Source organism: Schistocerca nitens, chromosome 1 (assembly GCF_023898315.1).
Source record: "Schistocerca nitens isolate TAMUIC-IGC-003100 chromosome 1, iqSchNite1.1, whole genome shotgun sequence".
NCBI classification, from domain to species: domain Eukaryota; kingdom Metazoa; phylum Arthropoda; class Insecta; order Orthoptera; family Acrididae; genus Schistocerca; species Schistocerca nitens.
In genome coordinates, this window is record NC_064614.1 from 1101061598 (window position 1) to 1101087325 (window position 25728).

Consider the following 25728-nt stretch of genomic DNA (forward strand, 5'->3'; position numbering starts at 1 on the left):
TCTCTTACACAAACAGCAGTTGGCAGGCGTTGCCTGGTGAAACGTTGTTGTGATGCCTCGTGTAAGGAGGAGAAGTGCCTACCATCACGTTTCCGACTTTGATAAAGGTCAGATTGTAGCCTATCGCGATTGCGGTTTATCGTATCGCGACATTGCTGCTCGCGTTGGTCGAGATCCAACGACTGTTAGCAGAATATGGAATCGGTGGGTTCAGGTGGGTAATACGGAACGCCATGCTTGATCCCAACGGCCGCGAATCACTAGCAGTCGAGATGACATGCATTTTATCCGCATGGCTGTAACGGATCTTGCAGCCACGTCTCGATCCCTGAGTCAACAGATGCGGACGTTTGCAAGACAACAACCATCTGCACGAACAGTTCGACGGCGTTTGCAGCAGCATGGACTGTCAGCTCGGAGAACATGGCTGCGGTTACCCTTGAAGCTGCATCATAGACATGAGCGCCTCCGATGGTGTACTCAACGACGAACCTGGGTGCACAAATGACAAAACGTAATTTTTTCGGATGAATCCAGGTTCTGTTTACAGCATCATGATGGTCGCATCCGTGTTGGGCGACATCGCGGTGAACGCACATTGGAATCGTGTATTCGTCATCACCATACTGGCGTATCACCCGGCGTGATGGTATGGGGTGCCACTGGTTACATGTCTCGGTCACCTCTCGTTCGCATTGACTGCACTTTGAACAGTGGACGTTACATTTCAGATTTGTTACGACCGGTGGCTCTACCCTTCAGTCGAACCCTGCGAAACCCTACATTTCAGAAGGATAATGCACGACCGCTTGTTGCAGGTCCTGTACGGGCCTTTCTGGATACAGAAAATGTTCGACTGCTGCCCTGGCCAGCACATTCTCCAGATCTCTCAGCAATTGAAAACGTCTGGTCAATGGTGGCCGAGCAACTGGCTCGTCACAATATGCCAGTCACTACTTTTGATGAACTGTGGTATCGTGTTGAAGCTGCATGGGCAGCTGTACCTGTACACGCCATCCAAGCTCTGTTTGACTATGCCCAGGCGTATGAAGGCCGTTATTACGGCCAGAGGTGTTTTTTCTGGGTACTGATTTCTCAGGATCGATGCACCCAAACTGCGTGAAAATGTAATCACATGTCAGTTCTAGTATAATATATTTGTCCAATGATTACCCGTTTATCATCTGCATTTCTTCTTGGTGTAGCAATTTTAATGGCCAGTAGTGTATAATCACTAATGGCTTTGACGCAACGAGTATTTAAACCTAGTCTTCCTTGACGAAATAGTACCAGGTGAACAGCCATAAGGCCATGTCCAACACAGATAATATTTCGGCAGGTGACCACGTCGTCATCATCAGGTGCGTTGATGAATTGACCGCCTGGAAGCTACCGCTATGCTAGCCGAAATATTCTTCCCATTAGACACTTACATTCATCTGTTCACCGGTGAAGTATTTCATCATAAGTTACACTGGGGAATTTGAATAATCCCATGCTCCTTCCTTCTTTCCTTCCTTACTCTCTCCATACCGTTCCTGTCCATACGCCGCTCTACGTACTACGCGGTGCTGGACAGATTCCTTGCTTCAGTTCCCCATAATCCTCAATAATGTCTTATGACAGCAATACATGATAGACTTGGTTTTTATCCCTCCACTACTCTAATTTTCTAACACGTCTAAATAACGGGAAGAGCCTTCATCTTCTGCTTCTCATACAACCCTCTAAAGTGGTTAAAAAGACGGTACAGTGCTACGAGGCCTGTTCAGAAAGTAAGCTCCGATTGATTGCCAAATTGAAACCACAGTGAACATCAGAAATGTTTTACTTGTAACAATTAGCTACACCTTTCAGCTACTTCTCTACGTAGTCGCCGTTCTGACTTAGACTTTTGTCGTAGCGTTGTACCAACTTTTCAATAGCCTCATCATAGAAGGCAGCCGCCAGTGCTTTCCGCCAATTCTCCACGCTGGCCTACACCTCGTTGTCTGTGTCAAAATGTTGTCTTCAAAGACAGCGGTTCATGTGACCAGAGATGAAACTCAGGGGGAGACAATTGCGGACTGTATTGTGGGTAATCTCACATTTCCATTTGAAAACGATGCAGGAGCATCTTCATTGCCCCTGCAGAATGCGGCTGAGAATTGTCTTGAAGAAGAAACAGCACGACAGTTATGTAATGTTAGCTGCATAGCTTCAGGCGAAATTTCTCACCAGGCCCTCGCACTTGGCGGCAGACACTATTTTCTAGACATCTTTACGCACTCACTGCGAGCTCAGAAATGAGAAGAGCGACGTGATGCTAACTGGGGTTATACTAGAGACACTACCCAACACATCTGTGCAAAGCTTTATCGGATTTTCATAGTCGTTTCCATTTCGCGACCGATCGGAGCTTACTTCCTGAACGCCCCTCGTAGATACTACTTCATGCAATGAGCCTTTTGCTGGAGTAGTAATTTGGCCAGTAAATTTTCCTCATCAGAATAAATTTTCAATCTGCAGCGGATAATGCGCTGATCTGGAGATGCACAGCACATCAAAACTGTTTGCCGGACTGGGACTCAAACCCGTTTGCCTTTGGTGGGAAAGTGCTTGGCTCTACTTGCCTGCAAGAGGAAAAGTTTAGAGATTCGATCCCTATACGGGATACAGTTTTAATTTGCCAGGAAGTTTCAGATCAGCGCGAACACCACTGCAGAGTGAAAATTCGTTCTGAAAACAATCTTCTATGCTGTGGTGACGTTATTTTTCCGCAAGATTCTGTGTTCCAGGATCGCTGCTCCTGGAAGGTATGCAGAAGAGCCTCTGTCACGTTCGGAAAGTAGAAGATGAGGTATTGGCGGAAGTAAAACTGTGAGGACGGGTCGTAGTCTTGCCTGGATAGATCAGTTTTGTATGTGGGCAGGATGGTGGAGTCGCTGCGGATAAAATATACGGCGAAATGGAGCATGGGCTTTGTTGTTTTATCATTTACTTGCCGAACAAACGTCATAGAATCTGCTCAGTCTAACTTGACAAATACAGTGCTCAAACGTACTTACGAAATTGAGGGAAAATTGGATGAAGAACTACAAGAGTTGGAAGACATTGAAAAATGTCACGAGAGGCATTTAAAGGATTTGAAGGAGAGAACACATTTCGAAAGAGATTAGATAGTTTTGGGTCATACACAGTGCGAAGAGCTGTAAGATGAGAAATGCAACGAAGAAATCGGAAAGTGTTCTTTGTCTCCTTTTCAAAAGTGATCCAATCCTCTGCAAAGTTACCACCACTTGAGGCTACTAAGCAAGCGATACACTAAAGCAGAATTCTGCGCAACTGATTCTACAAGGTGCAAGTTTCTTATAGAAACACTTCATGTGAAGAGTTATCTGATAATCTTATGTACAGTGGAAAAATAGATCACAAGCCGTGTCACAAACTTTCAAGGCTTGAAGCAATGCGAAGAAAACTGTACGAACACTCTGTAGTGGCACATTGCTAAATCTGATGTAATTGCTACGTAGTGGTGAGCTTCTCCTCCAGATATGTCACCCAAGGTTGAAAGTGAAAACTGTTCGTGGTGTCAGGGAGCAGAAGTGGTGACTGAAATGATTCATACTGTTAGTGTCAAGAACTTTGAGAAAATAATAATTAGGAAATAAGTTCACTGCAGGCTTACTGATTACGGCTAATTACATTATTATTTCACCGAAGATATTTGCAATAAACGATTAAAATGTTGGTTAGTAAAAAGTTGTTGGAGCATTTTCCTGGTAGAACCTCCATACCCGAATCCTGTTCCGACACACAGTTTTAATCTGACAGCAATTTTAAACTTTTTCGCTATTTAAAACATGATTTATCTCACACATTTCTGTGTCTTCTGCGTAGCACTGGTCTGAATTATTTACCGCAGAGCATGTGCATCTGTGGTGTGAGCAATGTCTAATGCCCATGTTGCTACATCAAACCGAGCTAGTCACGTGATTTTGGGAAGACGCTACTTGTGTACAATTTGCAGTAATGTCGAAACTTGAATATTACGCGTATTCGCCTTGTTTTAGATACTTTTTGCACGTCTCAGTTTTAGTAACCGCTGTGGAGCAGTATTGTCGTTGCTAGGGATGTAAAGATAAGTATGTGAAAAGAGTACCGCTTACTTTTCGTAGGTATATACAACAAATGTGTAGCTGTAAATGTCATATTGATGTGAGGCACTGTATGTTTTGAAAAATATCGAGACACACTATTGTAGAGGTAATTTCTACGATTTTATGGCCACGTGTTTATGAGACAAGTGCTGGTTAATTTCCAAATGTTTCTGAGCAAACTGCCAGTCAGTGCATGTATATATTGGAGCTATGTTCATATGCAGATAGATACTTGACAGTCTGATTAACTGATTAATGTCCTCCAATTTATACAGGTTTTCAAAGTCCTGTGTATATGTAAATACTTCTGCAGGAGACAGTTTCCTATTCAGTGTCATTGAAACGTAATTAATTAGAACAGATTCTACAGTATGACTCAGTGCAATAGAAGAGCTAAAAAATATTGATGGCTGTCGCATCTTTTGTTACTCCAAAATCCGAGCACTGATTTTGTATTTTTTACTTTTCTGCGTGTAGTGCATGATTTTACTTTTCTGGTGAGATGGCGAAAAATGTTATAGATATTTTACTTGTCTATAAGAAGTAGAAGGGTAAATAAAAAAAACTGAAAATAATAATGGCCAAACAGCTTGCACAAATTCTGTAACATTTTCACAGTTTCAATTGTGCTGTTTTTTCGTAAATCTTCGGCGCCGTCCACAGTTTCATTGCATCGTAATCAGTTAGGACAGAGATTCGACAATATGAATCAGTGCAACCGTAAAAAAAATATTGTTAATTGTCGTTTCTTATCCTATTACCGGAAAAACATAAATTAAGCGGACCATGAGTTATGACACTATGGCGAAAAAGCACAACAGCATTGCTCTTCACATTGTTAAGCCATTGTTAAAATGTCTGTAAACGCGTATACAGAGGTTACTTCTGAAGGTGATTATCTGTAGCAGTGAAGTAATAACACGTGAAATACGCTAAGCGCTGTACGGGCTAAAATGCGGCTTCCCAAAATCACGCGGCTTGAGCTACAGGAGATGTTGGGGGCAGAATTCTCGTTCTGCGCATCTGCGTGCGCATTCCACATATACACTACTGGCCATTAAAATTGCTACTCCGAGAAGAAATGCAGATGATAGACGGGTATTCATTGGACAAATATATTATACTAGAACTGACATGTGATTACATTTTCACGCAATTTGGGTGCACAGATCCTGAGAAATAAGTACGGAGAACAACCACCTCAGGCCGTAATAACGGCCTTGATACGCCTGGGCATTGGATGACGTGTACAGATACAGCTGTCCATGCAGCTTCAACACGATACCACAGTACATCAAAAGTAGTGACTGGCGTATTGTGAAAGGCCAGTTGCTCGGCCACCATTGACCAGACGTTTTCAGTTGGTGAGAGATCTGGAGAATGTGCTGGCAAGGGCAGCAGTCGAACATGTTCTGTATCCAGAAAGGCCCGTACATGGCCTGCAACATGCGGTCGTGCATTATCCTGCTGAAATGTACGGTTTCGCAGGGATCGAATGAAGGGTAGAGCCACGGGTCGTAACACATATGAAATGTGACATCCACTGTTCAAAGTGCCGTCAATGCGAACAAGAGGTGCCGAGACGTGTAACCAATTGCACCCCATACCATCACGCCGGGTGATACGCCAGTATGGCGATGACGAATACACGCTTCCAATGTGCGTTCACCGCGATGTCGCCAAACACGGATGCGACCATCATGATACTGTAAACAGAACCTGGATTCATCTGAAAAAATGATTTGTGCACCCAGGTTCGTCGTTGAGTCCACCATCGCAGGCGCTCCTGCCTGTGATGCAGCGTCGAGGGTAACCGCAGCCACGGCCTCCGAGCTGATAGTCCATGATGCTGCAAACGTCGAACTGTTGGTGCAGATGGTTGTTGTCTTGCAAACGCCCCTATCTGTTGACTCAGGGATCGAGACGTGGCTGCACGATCCGTTAGAGCCATGTGGATAAGATGCCTGTCATTTCGACTGTTAGTGATACGAGGCCGTTGGGATCCAGCACGGCATTCCGTATTGCCTCCCTGAACCCACTGATTTCATATTCTGCTAATAGTGACTGGATCTCAACCAACGCGAGCAGCAATGTTGCGATAGGATACACCGCAATCGCGATAGGCTACAATCTGACCTTTATCAAAGTCGGAAACGTGATGGTAGGCATTTCTCCTCCTTACACGAGGCATCACATCGACGTTTCACCAGGCAACGCCGGCCAACTGCTGTTTGTGTATGAGAAATCGGTTGGAAACTTTCGTGATGTCAGCAGGTTGTAGGTGTCGCCGCCGGCGCCAACCTTGTGTGAATGCTCTGAAAAGCTAATCATTTGCATATCACAGCATCTTGTTCCTGTCGGTTAAATTTCGCATCTGTAGCACGTCATCTTCGTGGTGTAGCAATTTTAATGGCCAGTAGTGTATTTATACTCTATGTTGTTTACAAATTGTTGAGTCTTGCAGTGTAGTATTAGCGTCGATTTTTTGCTTTTGGACTGAAAGTGCAATCGTATACTGTGATATGTGTGATTACACAGAGTGGTGAGTACGTGGGTAACTTTAGTGCGTGTATGTGTACGTGCGAAAGTGACGGCACGCCCGTGAGACTCGGCGTGTTCACACTGCTACGGTGTCGCTACACACAAGGGGGACACACGGTAACGCTGGCAGTGTCGTGGTGATGCGGGGTGCGCATGCGGACGGCACTGGACGGCATGCTAGGTGGGTGGCGAGCGGAGCGGAGCGTTGTTGTTGTCGTTGTTGTTACTTGACTAACATGGTGGCCGGGTGTCGGCGGAGGCAGCGTGGCGGGGTTGTCCGCGGGCTTGTCTGCGCCCGCGGATAGTCAGAGATAGGAACGTACGGGGACCTGCGGGTGGAGCGCCGGGTGGACCAGCGTGGCCGCGGCGTGCGCGTGCGCGTGGTGCTGCAGGGCCGCCGCGGGCAGCTCGGCCGCCGCCGCCGCCGCGGAGTACGCCAGCGGGTGGTGCCACAGCTCCGCCGCGCCGGGGAAGAAAGGCGTGCCCAGGTCTGCAACAGCGAGGGCGCGTCTGTAGCCACACGAGGCGAAAAAAGTGTTCAGATGTGTGCGGAATCTTATGGGACTTAACTGCCGAGGTCATCAGTCCCTAACCTTACATACTACTTAACCTGAATTATCCTAAGGACAAACACACACACCCGTGCCCGAGGGAGGACTCGAACCTCCGCCGGGACCAGCCGCACCACATGAGGCGAGCCTTGCGTCCTAAGTGACAGGCAGACCAACAGCAATAAAAGGTTTCACTGCGCTACACTATAACTAGCACTCGAAATATCTATCTTACCAAAGACAATGATCTGAAACGTCTTCTCCAAGACCATCCGTACCATCCTCACTTGTCTGAGTTATACACAGACGGAAACAATCGCAAGACAAAAAAAGGTTCAAATGACTCTAAACACTATGGGACTTAACATCTGTGGTCATCAGTCCCATAGACTTAGAACTACTTAAATCTAACTAACCTAAGCACAACACATACATCCAACATCTGAGGTCATCAGTCCCAGAACTACTTAAATTTAACTAACCGAAGGACAGCACACACATCCATGCCCGAGGCAGGATTCGTACCTGCGACCGTAACAGCAGCGCGGTTCCAGATTGATGCGCCTAGAATCGCTCGGCCACAGCGGCCGGAGCAACAACCAAAACATAATTAATGTAGAGTAATGAAATTTCGGAATACAATAGTCTAGATAACATGTTTAAGTGGGTTGGACGTGAAACGGGCTGACTTGGAGCAGGAGAAGCAACTCAGGACATTTTAATTTCCACTGTTTACACTTTTAAAAACAAATTCATAAAACTTCGTCAGCATGACAAGGAAGGATTCAGGGGCCGGCCGCGGTGGTCTAGCGGTTCTAGGCGCTCAGTCCGGAACCGCGCGACTGCTGCGGTCGCAGGTTCGAATCCTGCCGCGGGCATGGATGTGTGTGATGTCCTTAGGTTAGTTAGGTTTAAGTAGTTCTAAGTTCTAGGGGACTGATGACCTCAGATGTTAAGTCCCATAGTGCTCAGAGCCATTTGAACCATTTTTTTGAAGGATTCAGGATTCACACTGATAGCACTGGAAATTCGAGAAAAATAAGCAAAATAATTTTTTTTACATGTGAAATTTCATCATATTTTCACTTATTTATTGCATTTATTGCTATAGGTACACTTTCTTCGTAAGGAACAGAGATTCTTCGATGAGTTTTGCACAGCAACGAAACTATACTTGCAAGTGTATGAGACTGTAAAATTTATTTAATTTATGAGAAAACGAATGAACTGTTACATTTTAAACTTTATCCTCAGAAAAAACTCTAATTTTTTAGTTAATTATACGAATTTTTACCACAGTTTTAATAGATTTGGAAAATTCTAGAGTTTAATACTCTATGCTGTGCAAATTTCTTCGAAGAATGTCTTTCACTTTGAAGAAAAGTGTACCAACAGCAACAAATGCAGCGAATAGTAAGTGAAAAATGATGAAATTTCACATATAAAAAAATTATTTCCCTATGTGTTTGAACTTCCAGTGTTAAGAGCGTGAATCCTTCTTAGTCATGCTGACAAAGTTTTATGAATTTAATAATAAATTAAAAGCACCAGTTTGCTTTTGTTCTACAAAGCAAACTGGTGCTTTTCATTTATTATTATAATCTTGTTCTACCAAGAAGCGACGGAGGATTCTGTTAATATTTTATGAATTTGTTTATAAAAGTATAGACAGTCGAAATTAAAATGTCCTGTGCTGCCTCTCCTGCTCCACGTCGGGCGTTAGACATCCTAATCCCGGAAGTGATTAACATTTCAAGATCACAGGTTTCTAAGCGCCAGATAAGCCATTGAAAATATGTAATGCTGGTACATTAATAAGCAGTGTAACCGCCGGAACGTTCAATGCAAGCATTCAAACATGCATGCACTGTGTTGTACAACTGCCGGCTGTCAGTTCGTGGGCTGGAGAGAATAAGGTGAACATAGATATAAAAAAGGGGGAACATCATGGAAGGCAATAGACAAAAACGGGGTGACTGGAAAATGGAGATAAAAAACTGTTTAAAAGTAGCACACACAAGAAGACACTCAGTGCGACAGTTAAAAGAGCACAAGGCACAGTATGACTGGAACATAAAGGTAGCAACGGATGGCATAGCACATAGCAGAACACTGACGGCGAACCTCAAGGCAGGGCAGGACACAATTAAAATCACACCTCTTGACACACACGAGAAACAGCACTAAACAACACTGATGTGGCACACTGATGAAGAGCAATACAGAGGATCTGCCAGGCGCAAGGAGATGAGGGAGACCTGACGAAGGGAGGGAGGGGAAGAGATGTGGGAGGTGAGCGGGGGGCGCGCGGAAGAGGGCCAGGTAGGGAGGGATGGGGGAAGGAGAGAGGCAAGTATGGGGTGCAGGGTCTCAGGGGTGGGGGACGGACGGAGGAAATTCCGCTCTGGGAGAAGGAGGAAAGAGGAAAAGGGGGGCCTGGGGAGGGGGGGGGGGAACAAGGCCAGGTTATAGTTGGAAGGAAGGGTAGATGTCATGGCGAAGTTCGTCATCCGGGAGGGGGAGGCGTTGGAAATTGCCCTGATGAAGGAGGTGGAGAGAGGGAGGGATACAGCGATAGAGGCGCGGCAACGGGCGGGGGGTGGAGTGGAAGGAGGAAACCAGAGGGTGGGGGGGGGATCAAGCCTGCGAACAATGTTAAGGATGCGAAGATGTTGGAGGAACAGGAGGAGGTGGGGGAAGGGGATCAGTTCATACAGGAGCCGGGTGGGGGAAGGAAGGCGGATACGGAAGGCAAGGCGGAGCGCATGGCGTTCATGGATTTGGAGGGCCTTGTAAAAGCGGGGGGGGGGGGGCGGAGATCCAGGCAATGCTGGCATAACAGAGGATAGGACGGATGAGGGATTTGTAGGTGTGGAGGATGGTAGAAGGATGCAATCCCCATGTCCGGCCAGACAGGAGTTTCAGAAGGCGGAGGTGGGAATGGGCTTTCTGCTGGATGGTCAGGAGATGAGGGGTCCAGGTGAGGTGTCGGTCAAGGGTGAGGCCAAGGTATTTCAGGGTGGGGGTGAGTTGGATAGGACGACCATAAAGGGTGAGGTAGAAATCATGGAGGCGAAAGGAGCGAGTGGTGCGGCCTATGATGATTGCCTGGGTTTTGGAGGGGTTGAGACGGAGGAACCACTGGTTACACCAAGTGGTGAACTGGTTAAGGTGGGTTTGGAGGGTACGTTGAGACCGTTGAAGGGTAGGATAGAGAGCCAGGAAGGCGGTGTCATCAGCATACTGGAGAAGGTGGACTGGTGGGGGTGGCTTGGGCATATCAGCTGTATACAAGAGATAAAGGAGAGGGGAGAGGACAGAACCCTGGGGGACGCCAGCTGTGGGATAAAAGATACGGGAGTTGGTGTTGTGGAGGGTGACATAGGAAGGACGGTGCGAGAGGAAGGAAGCGACCAGACGGACAAAATTGATAGGCAGGGCGTAGGTTTGGAGTTTAAAGAGGAGACCGGGATGCCATACACGGTCATATGCGTTTTGGAGGTCAAGGGATGTGGTGAACTAGCGGGGTTCCCACTTTTATATGCAAAGGACGGCTTCTGATTGGCTGGAATACGTCAGCGATATGGCGCGTAGTGAAGTGGTGCCCTCTACTTCCATAGATGTAGTTGCTATCCCGCGTTGCTTGCAGCGCCATCCCTTAAATCAGGAGTTAAAGTGCGAGAAGAAGAGGGCACCACTTCACTACGCGCCATATCGCTGACGTATTCCAGCCAATCAGAAGCCGTCCTTTGCATATAAAAGTGGGAACCCCGCTAGTTCACGACAGCCAGTTTTAGCCCTGACGACGACCATGGAGGTAGTGGTCGAAAGCTTGGAGTTTTATCCTGAATTGACGCGGCATGTACACCGAGAGATTTTTACTAAAGAAATACGTCGCGAAAGACTTCGTAGCCTCAATGAGGCATCTTTGTCGGCTTAAAGGCATCCTTCACTAACACCAACGAGCTGTGCGTGGCTTGTTTTCGGGCCATCTCTCTCTTTTTACATTCTGTTTTTACTGTACTGCGACCTCGTTTTGTTAATTCAATTACTGGTGTTACTGAGTTGCTGCCTTGCCTGCCCGTGAGCGGCAGTAGCAGCGCTTATCGATATATGCCCCGCTGTATTATCTTTGCTGGACTGCTATTACTTCCTGGTTGTCGTGTGTTGGGAGGGGAGTTCGTATCTGGCAGTGAGTTGCAACGCGCCAGCAGTAGAGTTCGGACAAGGCAGTCGGACGGTTGGGATGCGGCAGGAGTCGGTCGGGTTGGAGCGGCAGAGAGGTTCGGATAGCCATGAGTCCCCCGACCGTTGCCGGCACACATGGGTTCAATAGGGACGGTCTTTGTTGATTGTCGGTTGGTCGTCGTACTGGACGACGTGATTGCTCGCTAATCGCTTATGGGTTGGCGATGTGTGTGTCTGAACTCGTGCAGTCGGTCGGTTGGTGTAATCTCCGCGCGGCGCAGTGGGCACGCTGGCGGTCTGTATGCAGTGTCTGAGTGTGTGGGAGCTGTTCCGATTGCTACGGGGTTCGTGGTTTACCGACCCAGGACATCAAAGTTGAGTGGTGATTTAATTACCGAAGCCAGACTGTTCACATTGTGACGTTGGTTTTCATGGTTGGCTGTTGGGCGCGTTCCCGTGAGTAACAGCCAGTGTTCGAGTTAGTGAAAGTTTGGCCACCATCCGGTGGAGTTTAACTGTATTTTGGTTATTTGAAGTCCAAGTGCACCAGCGGAATTTTCTGCCAGGTGGCCGTTAGCGTTCCGATTACCTGCACCGGCCGCTGGCATTAAATTCAGGCCGTGTCCTTTCCTCACCGTGTTGTCGCTGTCCAACATGTGTGTGTGTGTGTAGTTTGACAGCTTAAGCATACCTGGTTATGGATTGTTTGGACCTTCAGCTTGTGTAAAATATTGTTTAAAGATGAAGCTTTGGGCCCTCTGCCCAATAAAAATTATTTTAGTTGTTTTAAGTAAACGACCTTCAGCCGTTTTTAAATTAAAGTTCTTGTCTTTCAAGATCAGACTGTGTAGGGCCTTCAGCCTAATTGAAGATAAGGCTGTATGCCTTGTGTGTGTGTGTGTGTTTTTTTTTTTTAAATTAAGTCTTAAATCATGGGCCTTCAGCCGTCTTTAAATTAAACTTGTTTGCTTTTCAAGTGTTAGATTTGTTGGTCCTTCAGCCAAGTTATAGAACTTACGTACGTGAGGCCTTCTGCCTTCTAAATATTCTGTTTCGAGTCTGAATTTTAAGTTAATAGGAGCCGTTTTTAAATTTAAGTGGTTGTGCCCTTAAGGCTTAAAATTGTGTGGCCTATTCAGCCGATAACTAAGTTCAAAAATTTTCACTGTATTGTTTGAACAACTAAATAAAGTTATATGTGTTTGAGTGTAACTGCCAGCCCCTTTTGGCCCCTTTCTTACAATTCCAACTACCTGTTCTGACCTGCGGACTTAAGCAGGGCGTTTCAACCAAGTCACCACATCCAATATCGAAGGTAACTAACACGACGATTGCAGCGTGTATTTAAAGCAAACCTGATCTGTATCCTCATAGTGACGCTACTGGAGTGAAATTTGATTAGATATCGTCTTTCAAATGTAGAAACACGCCTACCAACTTTCGTTTATGTCCCGTAAATCCCTCTTGGTATTGCGATTTTTTTTCTGTCAGTGTATGTGATGTCCCAGAAATGTTGTGGCAAACTTCGAGAGTAGAGGGTGTCTAGAGGAACAAATCGAGGACAGAAATCCGTGTCCGGAAACGTCATCCAATGACGGTCCAGTAAAGCGAAGGTATAGCGCCGACGCCTGAGACTAGCTAGGCCACCACTTCAGTACCAAACTTGGATTTGTACGCTGACGGACCGTAGACGGAGCGTTTCGTAATGTTGTTTTTTATTCAGTCATTGCGACTGACTGCCACGATCGTTAGCATAGAAGATGGAGCTAGCTCTGCGTAGAAAGACCTTGTCTCCTACGAATGCGACGCTTTGTTGCCTCGGTGGATGACGGCTTCGGAAACGGGTTCCTAGCTGTAGTTTATTTTTCTCCAAGGAACTTCTAAAATCTCTAATGTTTCTCGGTAGGCACGAGAAAAATAAACGGTAGATTGAAGCCTGTGTCTGGAACCATTATCCACCAAGGCAACAGGCCAACGCATTCATAGAAGACGAGGCTTATCTGTACAACAAGTAACTCCATTTCCTCGATAGGCTTTCACTGAATGACACACAACATTGCTAGACATTCCGCCTACATTACGCAACTATACAAAATCGCGTTTGGTGCCGAGGGGTGGCTTACTGGAATGCGCCGGCGCCTTGACTTCAACAGTGTGTAGTATCGGTGGATGACTTTTCAGGGCAGGGGATCGTATCTCCGATTTGTTCTTCAGGACACTCTCTACAACCGCTCGAAGTTTGTCGCAACATTTCTGGCACACCCTGTACTTGACAAAAAGAATGCAACAAGTAGCGCCGAATAATTCAAAGAAAGAAAAGAAAATCGTAGTCACTGTGGAGAAATGACACAGGGCGCCCCACAGGATTCAATGGTGGAACAACTTTTATTGGTGCCCCAAAATTTCCACCCTAGCTCTTCATCTTAAGATATTTAACAAAAAGAGATGCTAAATAATGCAAACAGAAGCGTAACAGGTTCATTATACACAATAATTACAAACCACACAGCCACTCCACTGAGCTCCAGTATCATTAACATGGAGTATAAATACGAAGGTAGTTCGGAAAGTAAGGTACGATCGGTGGCGAAATGGAAACCACAGTGAAAATCCGATGAAGGTTTGCACAGGTGGGTTGGGCAGTGTCTCTAGTATGCCCATCGATCGCGTTACGTCGTTCTCTTCAGTTCTGAGCACACAGGGAGCACATAAAGATACCTAGAACAATAGTGTCTCCCGCCAAGTACGAGGGCCTGGTTTGAAATTTCGCCTGAAGCTATGCAGCCAACATTACATAACTGTCGTGCGCTTTCTTCTTCAAGACAATTCTCAGCCACGTTATGCAGGGGCAACAAAGATGCTCCTGCATCGTTTTCAATTGAAAATGTTTGATTACCCACAATACAGCCCGTAATTGTCTCCCTCTGTGTTTCATCTCTGCTCACATGAACCGCTGATTATGAAGACAACATTTTGGCACAGACAACGAGCTGTAGGCCAGCGTAGAGAACTGGCGGAAAGCACTGGCGGCTGCCTTCTATAATGACGGTATTGGAAAATTGGTACAACGCTGCGACAAACGTCTAAGCCAGATCAGCGACTATGGAGGTAAGTAGCTGGAAGTTGTAGCTAACTGTTGCAAATAAAACAGTTTCACTGCGATTTCCATTTCGTTACCAATCGTTCCTTACTTTCCGAATAGCCCTCTTACTTGATCCTACAGAAGACACAAACGTGAACTGTAATCAGATTAACGCCATAATGACTGTTTATCGACTGTAACTTTGTCAAAATCATGAAAAGGTTTTTTCAGAGACAGTTATCAGTCACAAAAATTTGTTGACTAACTTCATAATGTATTTAATAAAGCAACATTTTTTGGGGTATTCGTTTTCAGGTCCAATGGTAATACAAAAAACATTTAACAGAAGTACACATTGATATTCAAGCAGTTATTTTGTCTTGGCATGTGGTGTGTTCATCTTTGGTCATGGGAAATGGCTGTCTGTCGTGGTGCGTTCGATCACGTTAACCACTGTTTATAACTTGCAAAGATGATTTAAAACACGTCATCAGAATCAACTCTACTATGCAGTAGAAAATGTTTAACCATTTATCATAAAGCATAAGGTTTCTGGAAGGCAGCAAAGGAAATACTGACATCTAATCGAAACTAATATTTTCTGACAACTATTTCTATTCAGTAAGAGAATCCTTATTTGAACACTAGTATCAAATGTAATACAGCAGACATGGTGTTAACTTCATTGTCACATTTGTGTTTCACTTGTGACACGAATAGTGAGAAAGAGTGTTACGCTCATTTTTATTATATTGAAGATATTGTTCTATTCAGTGTTCTGTAAATGGCCAGTATGAAACTACATGCAGAAACAAATACATCAAATGTAAGTTATTCTGAAACACTATTAGACCTCCACACTAAAAGTTTTAACTCGAGTCAAATCTCCACACAAAATTTAATAGTCTTAAAGCTTCTTCTCGTCAAATGAAATAGGGGCAGGTCCCCACTTGAATTTTTTATATTCTGTCCTCAGGATAACGTAATCATTCAAAAAAATACAAGTACATATACAGAGTGGTCAGAAACACTGACAGTCTGGAAAGCTTGTGAGGATGTGACAGGATAGGTTGTAGGTTGTGTTGCGAAATAGCTCTTAAGAAGAAAAAATCGATACGTTCCGCCGTTTACGAGTTAGTTAGCACTGAAGTTAACGAATCAGGCCCTTGCACGCGAAAATTCAAGAGTCCTGCGAACTACGATTAGCGTCATGTGTTCTCATAGTGTAGATACAGCGCATGAGACTGATCAGCCTTTGGCTCGGGTTCGATCCTTCCTACCGTCCAAATTTTTGCTTCGTTTTCTTGTTCGGTTTCAGAAAACCAAACGAAGAACATCTTTGGCGACACCGTCTCTGGGGGTCAGTTGACGGCCTCGTTGGCTAAGTTCAACTCTAATTAACTGGGAAATCTCGCAACGTATCGAATTTTTTCTTAAAAATTATTTGTATATTACCGATAATGGATGCAACTGAACTCCGCGGCTGTTTCTTTATAGGGTGGAGAATAATAACTGCTACCAGTCACAATAGAAGGTGATTTTATTTAACTCACGTCCGGTTTCAGGCTTGCATCCATCTTCAGGTGGTTTACATTCATGTACATGACTGAAGATCACTGTTTAAATAGAAAACGAGTAATATATCAATCACAAAATAATCACAAGTAAAACATTTGGAAGTAGCTAGCCAACATGTGTTGTAAAAATACATTAATTAATAGAGCTGGCGGCCTCAGTTTGGATAAGCCATAGAATCCGGCGCTTTCTGTAATAAACTTGCAAAGACGTCGCCACAGTGCAATGCACAGTGACACATCGACTTTTCGGTGTGGATCGTCATAGATATAACTCATGCAAACGTGTCTTTCTTTGCCCCCGATCAACATGTCTGACGCCTGTGTATCAGTGGCTGCATGCGCAGTGGCGCGGTCGGCGAGTTTAAAAGGATGGAGCGAGTGTTGGAGCGTCAGTCCTGCGGCTCTCTGAAGATGGCTGAACAATATATATCCGAAACATTAGGAGAAGAAGCGGAACTGAGGCGGTAGCACGCTCGAAATTTAATGTAATGAACCAGAATGTTTGTTTCAAGATCTTCAGTGACCAAGTGTTACCTTCTATTTTACATCTTCATGATGAGTGGTTTGTAGTCACCACCTTCTTCCAAAATTCACAGGGCTGCACTCATACGTGCATAGTTTGTCGCTCACTCGAGTGCCTCGCCTGGCCCCGCTAAATCACCGGACCTTAGTACAAATCAGGATATCTGTGACCGCTTGGAGCGTCGAGGAATTTATTCAAATGCCTCCAAGCACTATGGGACTTAACATATGAGGTCATCAGTCCCCTAGAACTTAGAAATACTTAAACCTAACTAACCTAAGGACATTACACATATCCATGCCCGAGGCAGGATTCGAACCTGCGACCGTAGCAGCAGTGCGGTTCCACATTGAAGCTCCTAGAACCGCTCGGCCACAGCGGCCGGCCATCGAAGAATTGCTTCAGCTGGATATGGCATGTCTGAAGAAACTTGTGGAGTCTCTTCTGGTCGAAATGCAGCCATTATGAAGATTGGGAGCGGTATTAGTGTGGTGTGTCCTGTGAGTAACTAATATCTGGTCCGGTGTGGTTATCGTCGTTATAGAGTTGAGCTCTACCAAAACTACAGTACGGCAGAGTGCGCTACATGAATGACATAGTAAATGGTAGGATTACCGGTAGCGTTGGTAGAGAACGAAACAAATGAATGTGTAAGAGAGGAACTGACAGCTGGTGATTTCTCTTTGCTTTATTTGATTGTTTATTTGGTTGTTTTGCACATAATTAGATTCGCATATAATTCAGTATTAGTCCATTGTATATTTTATGTCCTTACAGGATTTAACTTTCTTATTATAAGTAATAAAAATTAGTTGATTGTGTAACTTCCGTGCTGTTATATAACTTAGCAATTACCGGTGATGCAAATTAAGTTTAAACTGACCTATAAAAAATGTAATTATTGTTGTCATTCTGTACCCAATAAATGTTCATCAAGCTGAGAGGCAAGAGTTTCCTGTCATTACTGATAAATGCGAAACTTCTTTATGAATAACAAATATGTGTTTTATATAAGTTCGACAAAGTACTGATGTGATGTTTGATATATATTTGTGTTGCACTTTTTTTTATTTTACCTTTTTGTGCGTCTGCTGGAGCTATATGATAAATCTGTATAGAATCGTTTATTTTTACACAACATCCCTGAGTTGTTCAATTTTCGAATAAAACCTGAATTGAACGTTGATAAGTTAAATTTGGCTACAAATACTGTACATTTTTAAGTAAGAGACAGGAGGAAACTATGTAAAACAAAAATGTTCAATAGGATTCACAGTCCTCAGTCAGTTTCTAGACGGTTTACTGCTTCTCGTTTGTAGGGGAACCTAGTAAGATACTGACCAAATACGTTAAGATGTACCGCCTGATAGATATGCAACACACCTAGCTTACAGGTAACGCGGGAACGACCTTAACTGACCAAAAATGTTCAAATGTGTGTGAAATCTTATGGGACTTAACTGCTAAGGCCATCAGTCCCCTATACACTACTTAACCTAAATTATCCTAAGGACAAACACACACACACCCATGCCCTAGGTAGGACTCGAACCTCCGCCGGAACCAGCCGCACAGTCCATGACTGCTGCGCCTTAGACCGCAACTGACCAAAGCTACTAGCAAAACTACTGTGTCTACGCTTAAAATTTCACGTGTTTATGATTACCACATGATCATCATCATCTTCGTCATCAAGATGAGTACGTTTATGCTAGAGAGTAGTCTCGCTTAACGCTGCTTTTGACTGACGTTTTGCGTAGAGCCAACGGTTTAGCGGCGGGAAGCAGCGTGGTGCAAGAGAGTGGTGGCGCGACTCGGGCCACGGACGGGCTGGTGCGCAAGCGCTCGGAGGGACTCGGCGCCCGGCGCCGCCTGGCACCGCTGCAGGGCGCTCGCCGGCCTTTGTTACCCGCGGGTCGACACGTGATTCATTACGGGGCACCTGCCGAACCGCCGTCTCTTATTCACTGCCCCGCGTCCCGCTGATACGGTTCCATCGGCGCCTGGGACGGATCCGCCGGAACAGGCACTCCGTGGATTAATGTTGCCCGCGGTGTGGAGCAGGCCCCAAAAGAGTGTATTCTACGAGGCAAAAGGGTAAACATGGGTTTTTGTCCCCTTTGTTACACCACAAATGCGCATCCTCGCTGTTGAGTCATGCTCAGTCGACGCTGTTTATTTTGTTATGTTCCTTATGAGGTGGCGCTTTTCTGAGTGCGGCTGTTTTCTTAATACACTCCTGGAAATGGAAAAAAGAACACATTGACACCGGTGTGTCAGACCCACCATACTTGCTCCGGACACTGCGAGAGGGCTGTACAAGCAATGATCACACGCACGGCACAGCGGACACACCAGGAACCGCGGTGTTGGCCGTCGAATAGCGCTAGCTGCGCAGCATTTGTGCACCGCCGCCGTCAGTGTCAGCCAGTTTGCCGTGGCATACGGAGCTCCATCGCAGTCTTTAACACTGGTAGCATGCCGCGACAGCGTGGACGTGAACCGTATGTGCAGTTGACGGACTTTGAGCGAGGGCGTATAGTGGGCATGCGGGAGGCCGGGTGGACGTACCGCCGAATTGCTCAACACGTGGGGCGTGAGGTCTCCACAGTACATCGATGTTGTCGCCAGTGGTCGGCGGAAGGTGCACGTGCCCGTCGACCTGGGACGGGACCGCAGCGACGCACGGATGCACGCCAAGACCGTAGGATCCTACGCAGTGCCGTAGGGGACCGCACCGCCACTTCCCAGCAAATTAGGGACACTGTTGCTCCTGGGGTATCGGCGAGGACCATTCGCAACCGTCTCCATGAAGCTGGGCTACGGTCCCGCACACCGTTAGGCCGTCTTCCGCTCACGCCCCAACATCGTGCAGCCCGCCTCCAGTGGTGTCGCGACAGGCGTGAATGGAGGGACGAATGGAGACGTGTCGTCTTCAGCGATGAGAGTCGTTTCTGCCTTGGTGCCAATGATGGTCGTATGCGTGTTTGGCGCCGTGCAGGTGAGCGCCACAATCAGGACTGCATACGACCGAGGCACACAGGGCCAACACCCGGCATCATGGTGTGGGGAGCGATCTCCTACACTGGCCGTACACCACTGGTGATCGTCGAGGGGACACTGAATAGTGCACGGTACATCCAAACCGTCATCGAACCCATCGTTCTACCATTCCTAGACCGGCAAGGGAACTTGCTGTTCCAACAGGACAATGCACGTCCGCATGTATCCCGTGCCACCCAACGTGCTCTAGAAGGTGTACGTCAACTACCCTGGCCAGCAAGATCTCCGGATCTGTCCCCCATTGAGCATGTTTGGGACTGGATGAAGCGTCGTCTCATGCGGTCTGCACGTCCAGCACGAACGCTGGTCCAACTGAGGCGCCAGGTGGAAATGGCATGGCAAGCCGTTCCACAGGACTACATCCAGCATCTCTACGATCGTCTCCATGGGAGAATAGCAGCCTGCATTGCTGCGAAAGGTGGATATACACTGTACTAGTGCCGACATTGTGCATGCTCTGTTGCCTGTGTCTATGTGCCTGTGGTTCTGTCAGTGTGATCATGTGATGTATCTGACCCCAGGAATGTGTCAATATAGTTTCCCCTTCCTGGGAAAATGAATTCACGGTGTTCTTATTTCAATTTCCTGGAGTGTATATACACAAACCAAAAAAAAAAAAGTTTTGCATCACCTCGGTTCCGATAGTTCCGGAACCTGTATAGAAAATTGGGATGGAGATAACATAAACATCATTTCCGCCCTTTTTATTGCTCATGAAAAGCACACATTGTATGTTGTACCGCCATGCAGACCTTCAGAGGTGGTGATACAGACTGCTGTGCACACCGGTGCCTCTAACACCCACTAGCACGTCCTCTTTCATTGACGCATGCCTGTATTCGTCGTGGTATACTATCCACGAGTTTAACAAGGCAATGTTGGTCCAGATTGTTCTGCTCGTCAACGGCGATTCGGCGTAGATTCCTCAGAGTGCTTCGTGAGTCACGTCGTCTATAAACAGCCCTTTTCAATCTATCCCAGGCATGTTCGATAGGGTTCATGTCTGGAGGATATCCTGGCCACTCTAGTGTTGTCGTTATCCTGAAGGAAGTCACTCACAAGATGTGCACGATGGGGGCGCGTTTTGTCGTCCATGAAGACGAATGCCTCATCAATATGCTGCCGATATGGTTGCACTATCGGTAGGAGGATATCATTCACCCATCGTACAGCCGTTGCAGCGCCTTCCATGACCACCTGGGACGTTCGTCGGCCCCACATAATGCCGCCCCAAAACAGCAGGGAACTTTCACCTTGCTGCACTCGCTGGACAGTGTGTCTAAGGCGTTCAGCCTGACCTGGTTGCCTCCAAACACGTTTCCGACGATTGTCTGGTTGAAGGCATATGCGACACTCATCAGTGAAGAGAACATGATAGCAATCCTGAGCGGCCCATTCGGCATATTGTTGGACCCATCTGTACCACACTGCATAGTGTCGTGGCTGCAAAGATGGACCTCGCCATGGACGTCGGGAGTGATGTTGCGCATCATACACCCTATTGAGCACAGTTTCAGTCGTGACACGACGTCCTGTGTCTGTACGAAAAGCATTATTCAGCATGGTGTCGTTGTTGTCAGTGTTGTTCCGAGCCATAATCCGTAGGTAGCGGTCGTCCACCGCAGTAGTAGCCCTTGGAAGGCCTGAGAGAGGCATGTCATCGACAGTTCCTGTCTCTCTGTATCTCCTCCATGTCCGAACAACATCGCTTTGGTGCACTCCGGGTCGTCTGGACACTTCGCTTGTTGAGAGCCCTTCCTGACACAAAATAACAATGCGAACGCGATCGAACCACGTTATTGTCCGTCTAGGCGTGGTTGAACTACAGACAGCAGGAGTCGTATACTTCCTTTCTGATGGAATGACTGGAATTGATCGACTGTCAGACCCCCTCCGTCTAGTAGGCGCTGCTTATGCATGGTTATTTACATATTTATGCGGATTTAGTGACATCTCTGAACAGTCAGAGGGAGTGTGTCTGTGATAAAATATCTACAGTCAACGTCTATCTTCAGGAGTTCTGGGAACTGGGGTGATGCAAAACTTTTTTGTTCGTGTATATTTAAAACGAACACTGTTTCATTGAGATTAGCTAATTTCGCACCGTTAGCCATTATCAAGTCACACGACACAATAATTACGTTGTATGTTTCCATTTATGAGAGTATACAGGGTGTTTCGCCACTCATATTACACACTTGCAGATGTTGTAGAGGGGGGGCTTGGTAGATCAAGTAGGAACCCATGTCCGGAAACGTCAGCCAACGACGGTACAGAGCACCGGCGCCTGTAAATGTATGTATATACAGGGTGATTGCATGATGATGTTACAGACTTTGTAGGATGATGGAAAAGGATAAGCCGGCCGCGGTGGTCTCGCGGTTCTAGGCGCGCAGTCCGGAACCATGCGACTGCTACGGTCGCAGGTTCGAATCCTGCCTCGGGCATGGATGTGTGTGATGTCCTTAGGTTAGTTAGGTTTAAGTAGTTCTAAGTTCTAGGGGACTAATGACCACAGCAGTTGAGTCCCATAGTGCTCAGAGCCATTTTTTGGAAAAGGATAAATATATCAATTTGAGGGAAGGGTCGCTGTACCAGAAACGAACGAGTCGAAAGTTGTAAAGAAAACCGTTCTGATACCTCCGATAGAGGAATACATACGTTTATACTAGTATTGTTGTTGCTAAGACTGCAGGATAGGTAACTTTCAGAGGTGGTAGTATGGACCAAAACAAAGAAAAAATGTCTAGTAAACACGACATCTAAGAGCATCTAAGATGCATACCTTGCATACCTTAAGAGCTATTAGCATTGTTCAATAGAGGAGTTGTGTTCCACAGTAGCGATGATGAACGAGTGCTCAAAGCTCCTCAGGTATGCATTTCAGGGCTCAAGTTTACTGGACATTTTTTCCTTGTTTTGGTTCGTACCACCGCCTCTGAATGTTGCCTACCCAACAATCTTAGCAATAGCAGTACCAGTATATATATTCCATTGTCAGAGGCAACAGAACAGTTTTCGCTTATAATTTTCGTCTCTTTCGTTTTCGGCACAGGGACCCTTACCTCAAATCGATACATTTAGCCTTCTCCATCATTCTAGATTGTAACATCTTGATGAAATCGCCCTCTATATACAGACACAGACGCCGGGCCGGCCGGAGTGGCCGTGCGGTTCTAGGTGCTACAGGCTGGAACCGCGAGGCCGCTACGGTCGCAGGTTCGAATCCTGCCTCGGGCGTGGATGTGTGTGATGTCCTCAGGTTAGTTAGGTTTAAGTAGTTCTAAGTTCTAGGGGACTGATGACCTCAGTAGTTAAGTCCCATAGTGCTCAGAGCCATTTGAACCATTTTTGAACAGACGCCGGCGCCTATAACTTTGACACTCGTACCGTCGTTGGATGACGTTCCAGACATGGGTTACTATGTAAAACCTGATCTACCCGCTACAACCTCTAGAAGTGTGTAACATGGATTGTGAAACGCCCTGTACATCTATACTCTGCAGACTACTGTGACGTGCACGGCAGTGGAAACTTCCCACTGTACCACGTATTAGAGTTCCTTTTCTAATTTATTCGCTTTCGGAAAACGCTCATACAGCCATCTCACCACTGGAAATGTTACACAACAGCTGGTTTTTGACAATTCATAGTATTCGTAAGTTTAAGTCGTACCCCGGTTAGAGCTACCATATCACCCGGTTCGCCTGGATTCCACCCGGTTTTTAATCCTCGATCTCAATCGCCGGTTGCAAATTTATGAAACAATAAAAAAAAATCCTGATTTTTGGACTTCCATGTCAAATTGTTGTTCTGTGATGTCAAGCGTCATCTGACGGAGTAAAATTTTGGACACACATTGGGAGAGATAAAATCACGTTGGAAACACTTCACGCGGTTTGATTTTCAGTTTTCATCCGCCAAAGTAGCCCAGTGCGCATCGAGTCGGCCATGGTCGTGGCATAGTCATTGAAATTAAGTGTTTTAATTGTAGAGGACGTTTAGAAAGTGAATAAAAATGATTTTAGGTGCACAGCTCAAACCGGAAACCAGATCAACATTTTTAGAGAAAACTGTATCTGACAGATGGTGTGATTGTTCTGGAGATGTACAATGTTTTTTGCAGTCCCTGCCCGCAATGCAGATGTGGAGAAGGTATTTTCGTTGTTAGATATACATTACACTGATGAAAAAATAGACTGTTTACACATTGTGTAAAGAACATGTTGATCGTCAGTTATATACAAGATCTGACTTGTTTTCAGTACTATGATAACATCAGATCCAGGAAGAGTTACTTAAGAAGGCCGAGGAAGCGTCAATATGCTTCTGTAATGATCCTAACACCGGCTGTTTCATTTGGAAATATGGCAACCCTAAACCTGGTACGAAGTTACACAGTACTTAACAAAGGACTAATTCCGGCGTAAAACAAGTTTAACATCCACAGTATATTCTGAAATGGGTAAACAAGACGAAAGATTAATACAGGACACTAAGAGGTAGTATGTTATAAAAATCATACTGGTGAAACAATAAGAAATGATAAGCCGCCATTGGTGGACATTTAAGATATTCCAGATTCAATCCATATTAATGATTATGTGTCTAAATTAACAATAAAACGTTCGTTTCTATCTCCTCTACAGACTGTTTCAAAAACTGGGAATAGAGAATTGAATATTTGTGCAGCTCTGAAAGTACCATCGGGGCAGAACATGAGTACAGTGTACAAAAACCAGATTTTTAGAGTTTCTTCTCGTTCTGTTCGCTTATGGAGCATGCGAGTAGTGAAAGCTTAAATGCCACTGCGCATGTTATAGTTGTGAGCTAGTCTGTTTTTTTTTTCTTTTTTCAATACAATTATATGTGTGACCGCGTCATACAGGATAAATAGACTAAGATTCCTCACGATTCTTCCAATTAATCTCAGTCTGGTATCTGCCTTATCTGCGATTAGCTGTATGTGGTCTTTCCATTTTAAATGACTCCCTACGCATTAAATGGTTCAAATGGCTCTGAGCACTATGGCACTTAACTTCTGAGGTCATCAGTCCCCCAGAACTTAGAACTACTTAAACCTAACTAACCTAAGGACATCACACACATCCATGCCCGAGGCAGTATTCGAACCTGTGACCGCAGCGGCCGCGCGGTTCCAGACTGTAGCGCCTAGAACCGCTCGGCCACTCCGGCCGGCCCTGCACATTATCTCAGATATATTAGGTGGTGTCCTGTTTTCTTCTATCATGTAATTATACAATAACGTGTCTTTCCGCCTATTTATGCTCAACAGTTTACATTGGTTTGTGTTGAGAGTCACCTGCCAATCTCAGTTCCCTGCAGGTCGTCCTGCATTTCTTTACAATTTTCTAGCGTTGCGATTTCTCTCTGTACAACAGAATAGTCCGCAAAGAGCTTCATGCAGCTTCCAGTGTTACGCTCGAGGGCGAATTAGTTCTACAGCATTTCCTTGGAGTATATCCCAAAATTACTTTCATGTCTGAAGAGAATTCTTCGTTAAGAGTGACGTGCAATGTTCTGTCTCCTAGGAACTTTCGACCCTGTCAGAAAGCTGGTGTGATATTCCATATGCTGGTATTTTGTTCGTTAGGTGACAGTGTGGAGCTGTATCGAACGCCAGCTGGAAATTAAGGAACACAAACAAATCAACCAGGACACCAGTGCGTACTGCCTTCTGGATCTCGCGGACAAACAGTGATCTGGGATGCACAAGAATTTTTGGTCTCTAGAAAGGTCATAATACGCGAGCACATATACTATTCTAAAATTCTACAACCGACGCATGCCAGCCGATATAAGCCTACAGTTGTCTGTGTCTGTTCGACGAACCATTTTGAAAACAGGCTACCCGTTTTTCAAGTCACTAGGAACGCTTTGTAGAATCGTATAGATATTCCATGAGCTCCAGTCGCATTGCCCAGTCGCATTTCCTCTTTTCGGCGATTTTAGCTGGTTTTCTACCACGAGGACAATTATTTAGATAGCTCTCATTCTGACGTTCGTGCGAAGATTTAAAGCAGCGACCGTAGTATAATTTCCC

General features: G+C 45.7%; 1 protein-coding gene across 1 annotated transcript in view; it reads right to left on the reverse strand.

Annotated features, from left to right (window-relative positions):
• LOC126238410 (protein couch potato-like) overlaps positions 1-25728 on the reverse strand; it is a 185744-nt gene that overhangs the window by 66514 nt on the left and 93502 nt on the right. Inside the window, exon 5 of the mRNA XM_049947788.1 lies at positions 7004-7170. Coding sequence (XP_049803745.1) covers positions 7004-7170 — 167 coding nt within the window. The remainder of the gene's footprint in view (positions 1-7003; positions 7171-25728) is intronic.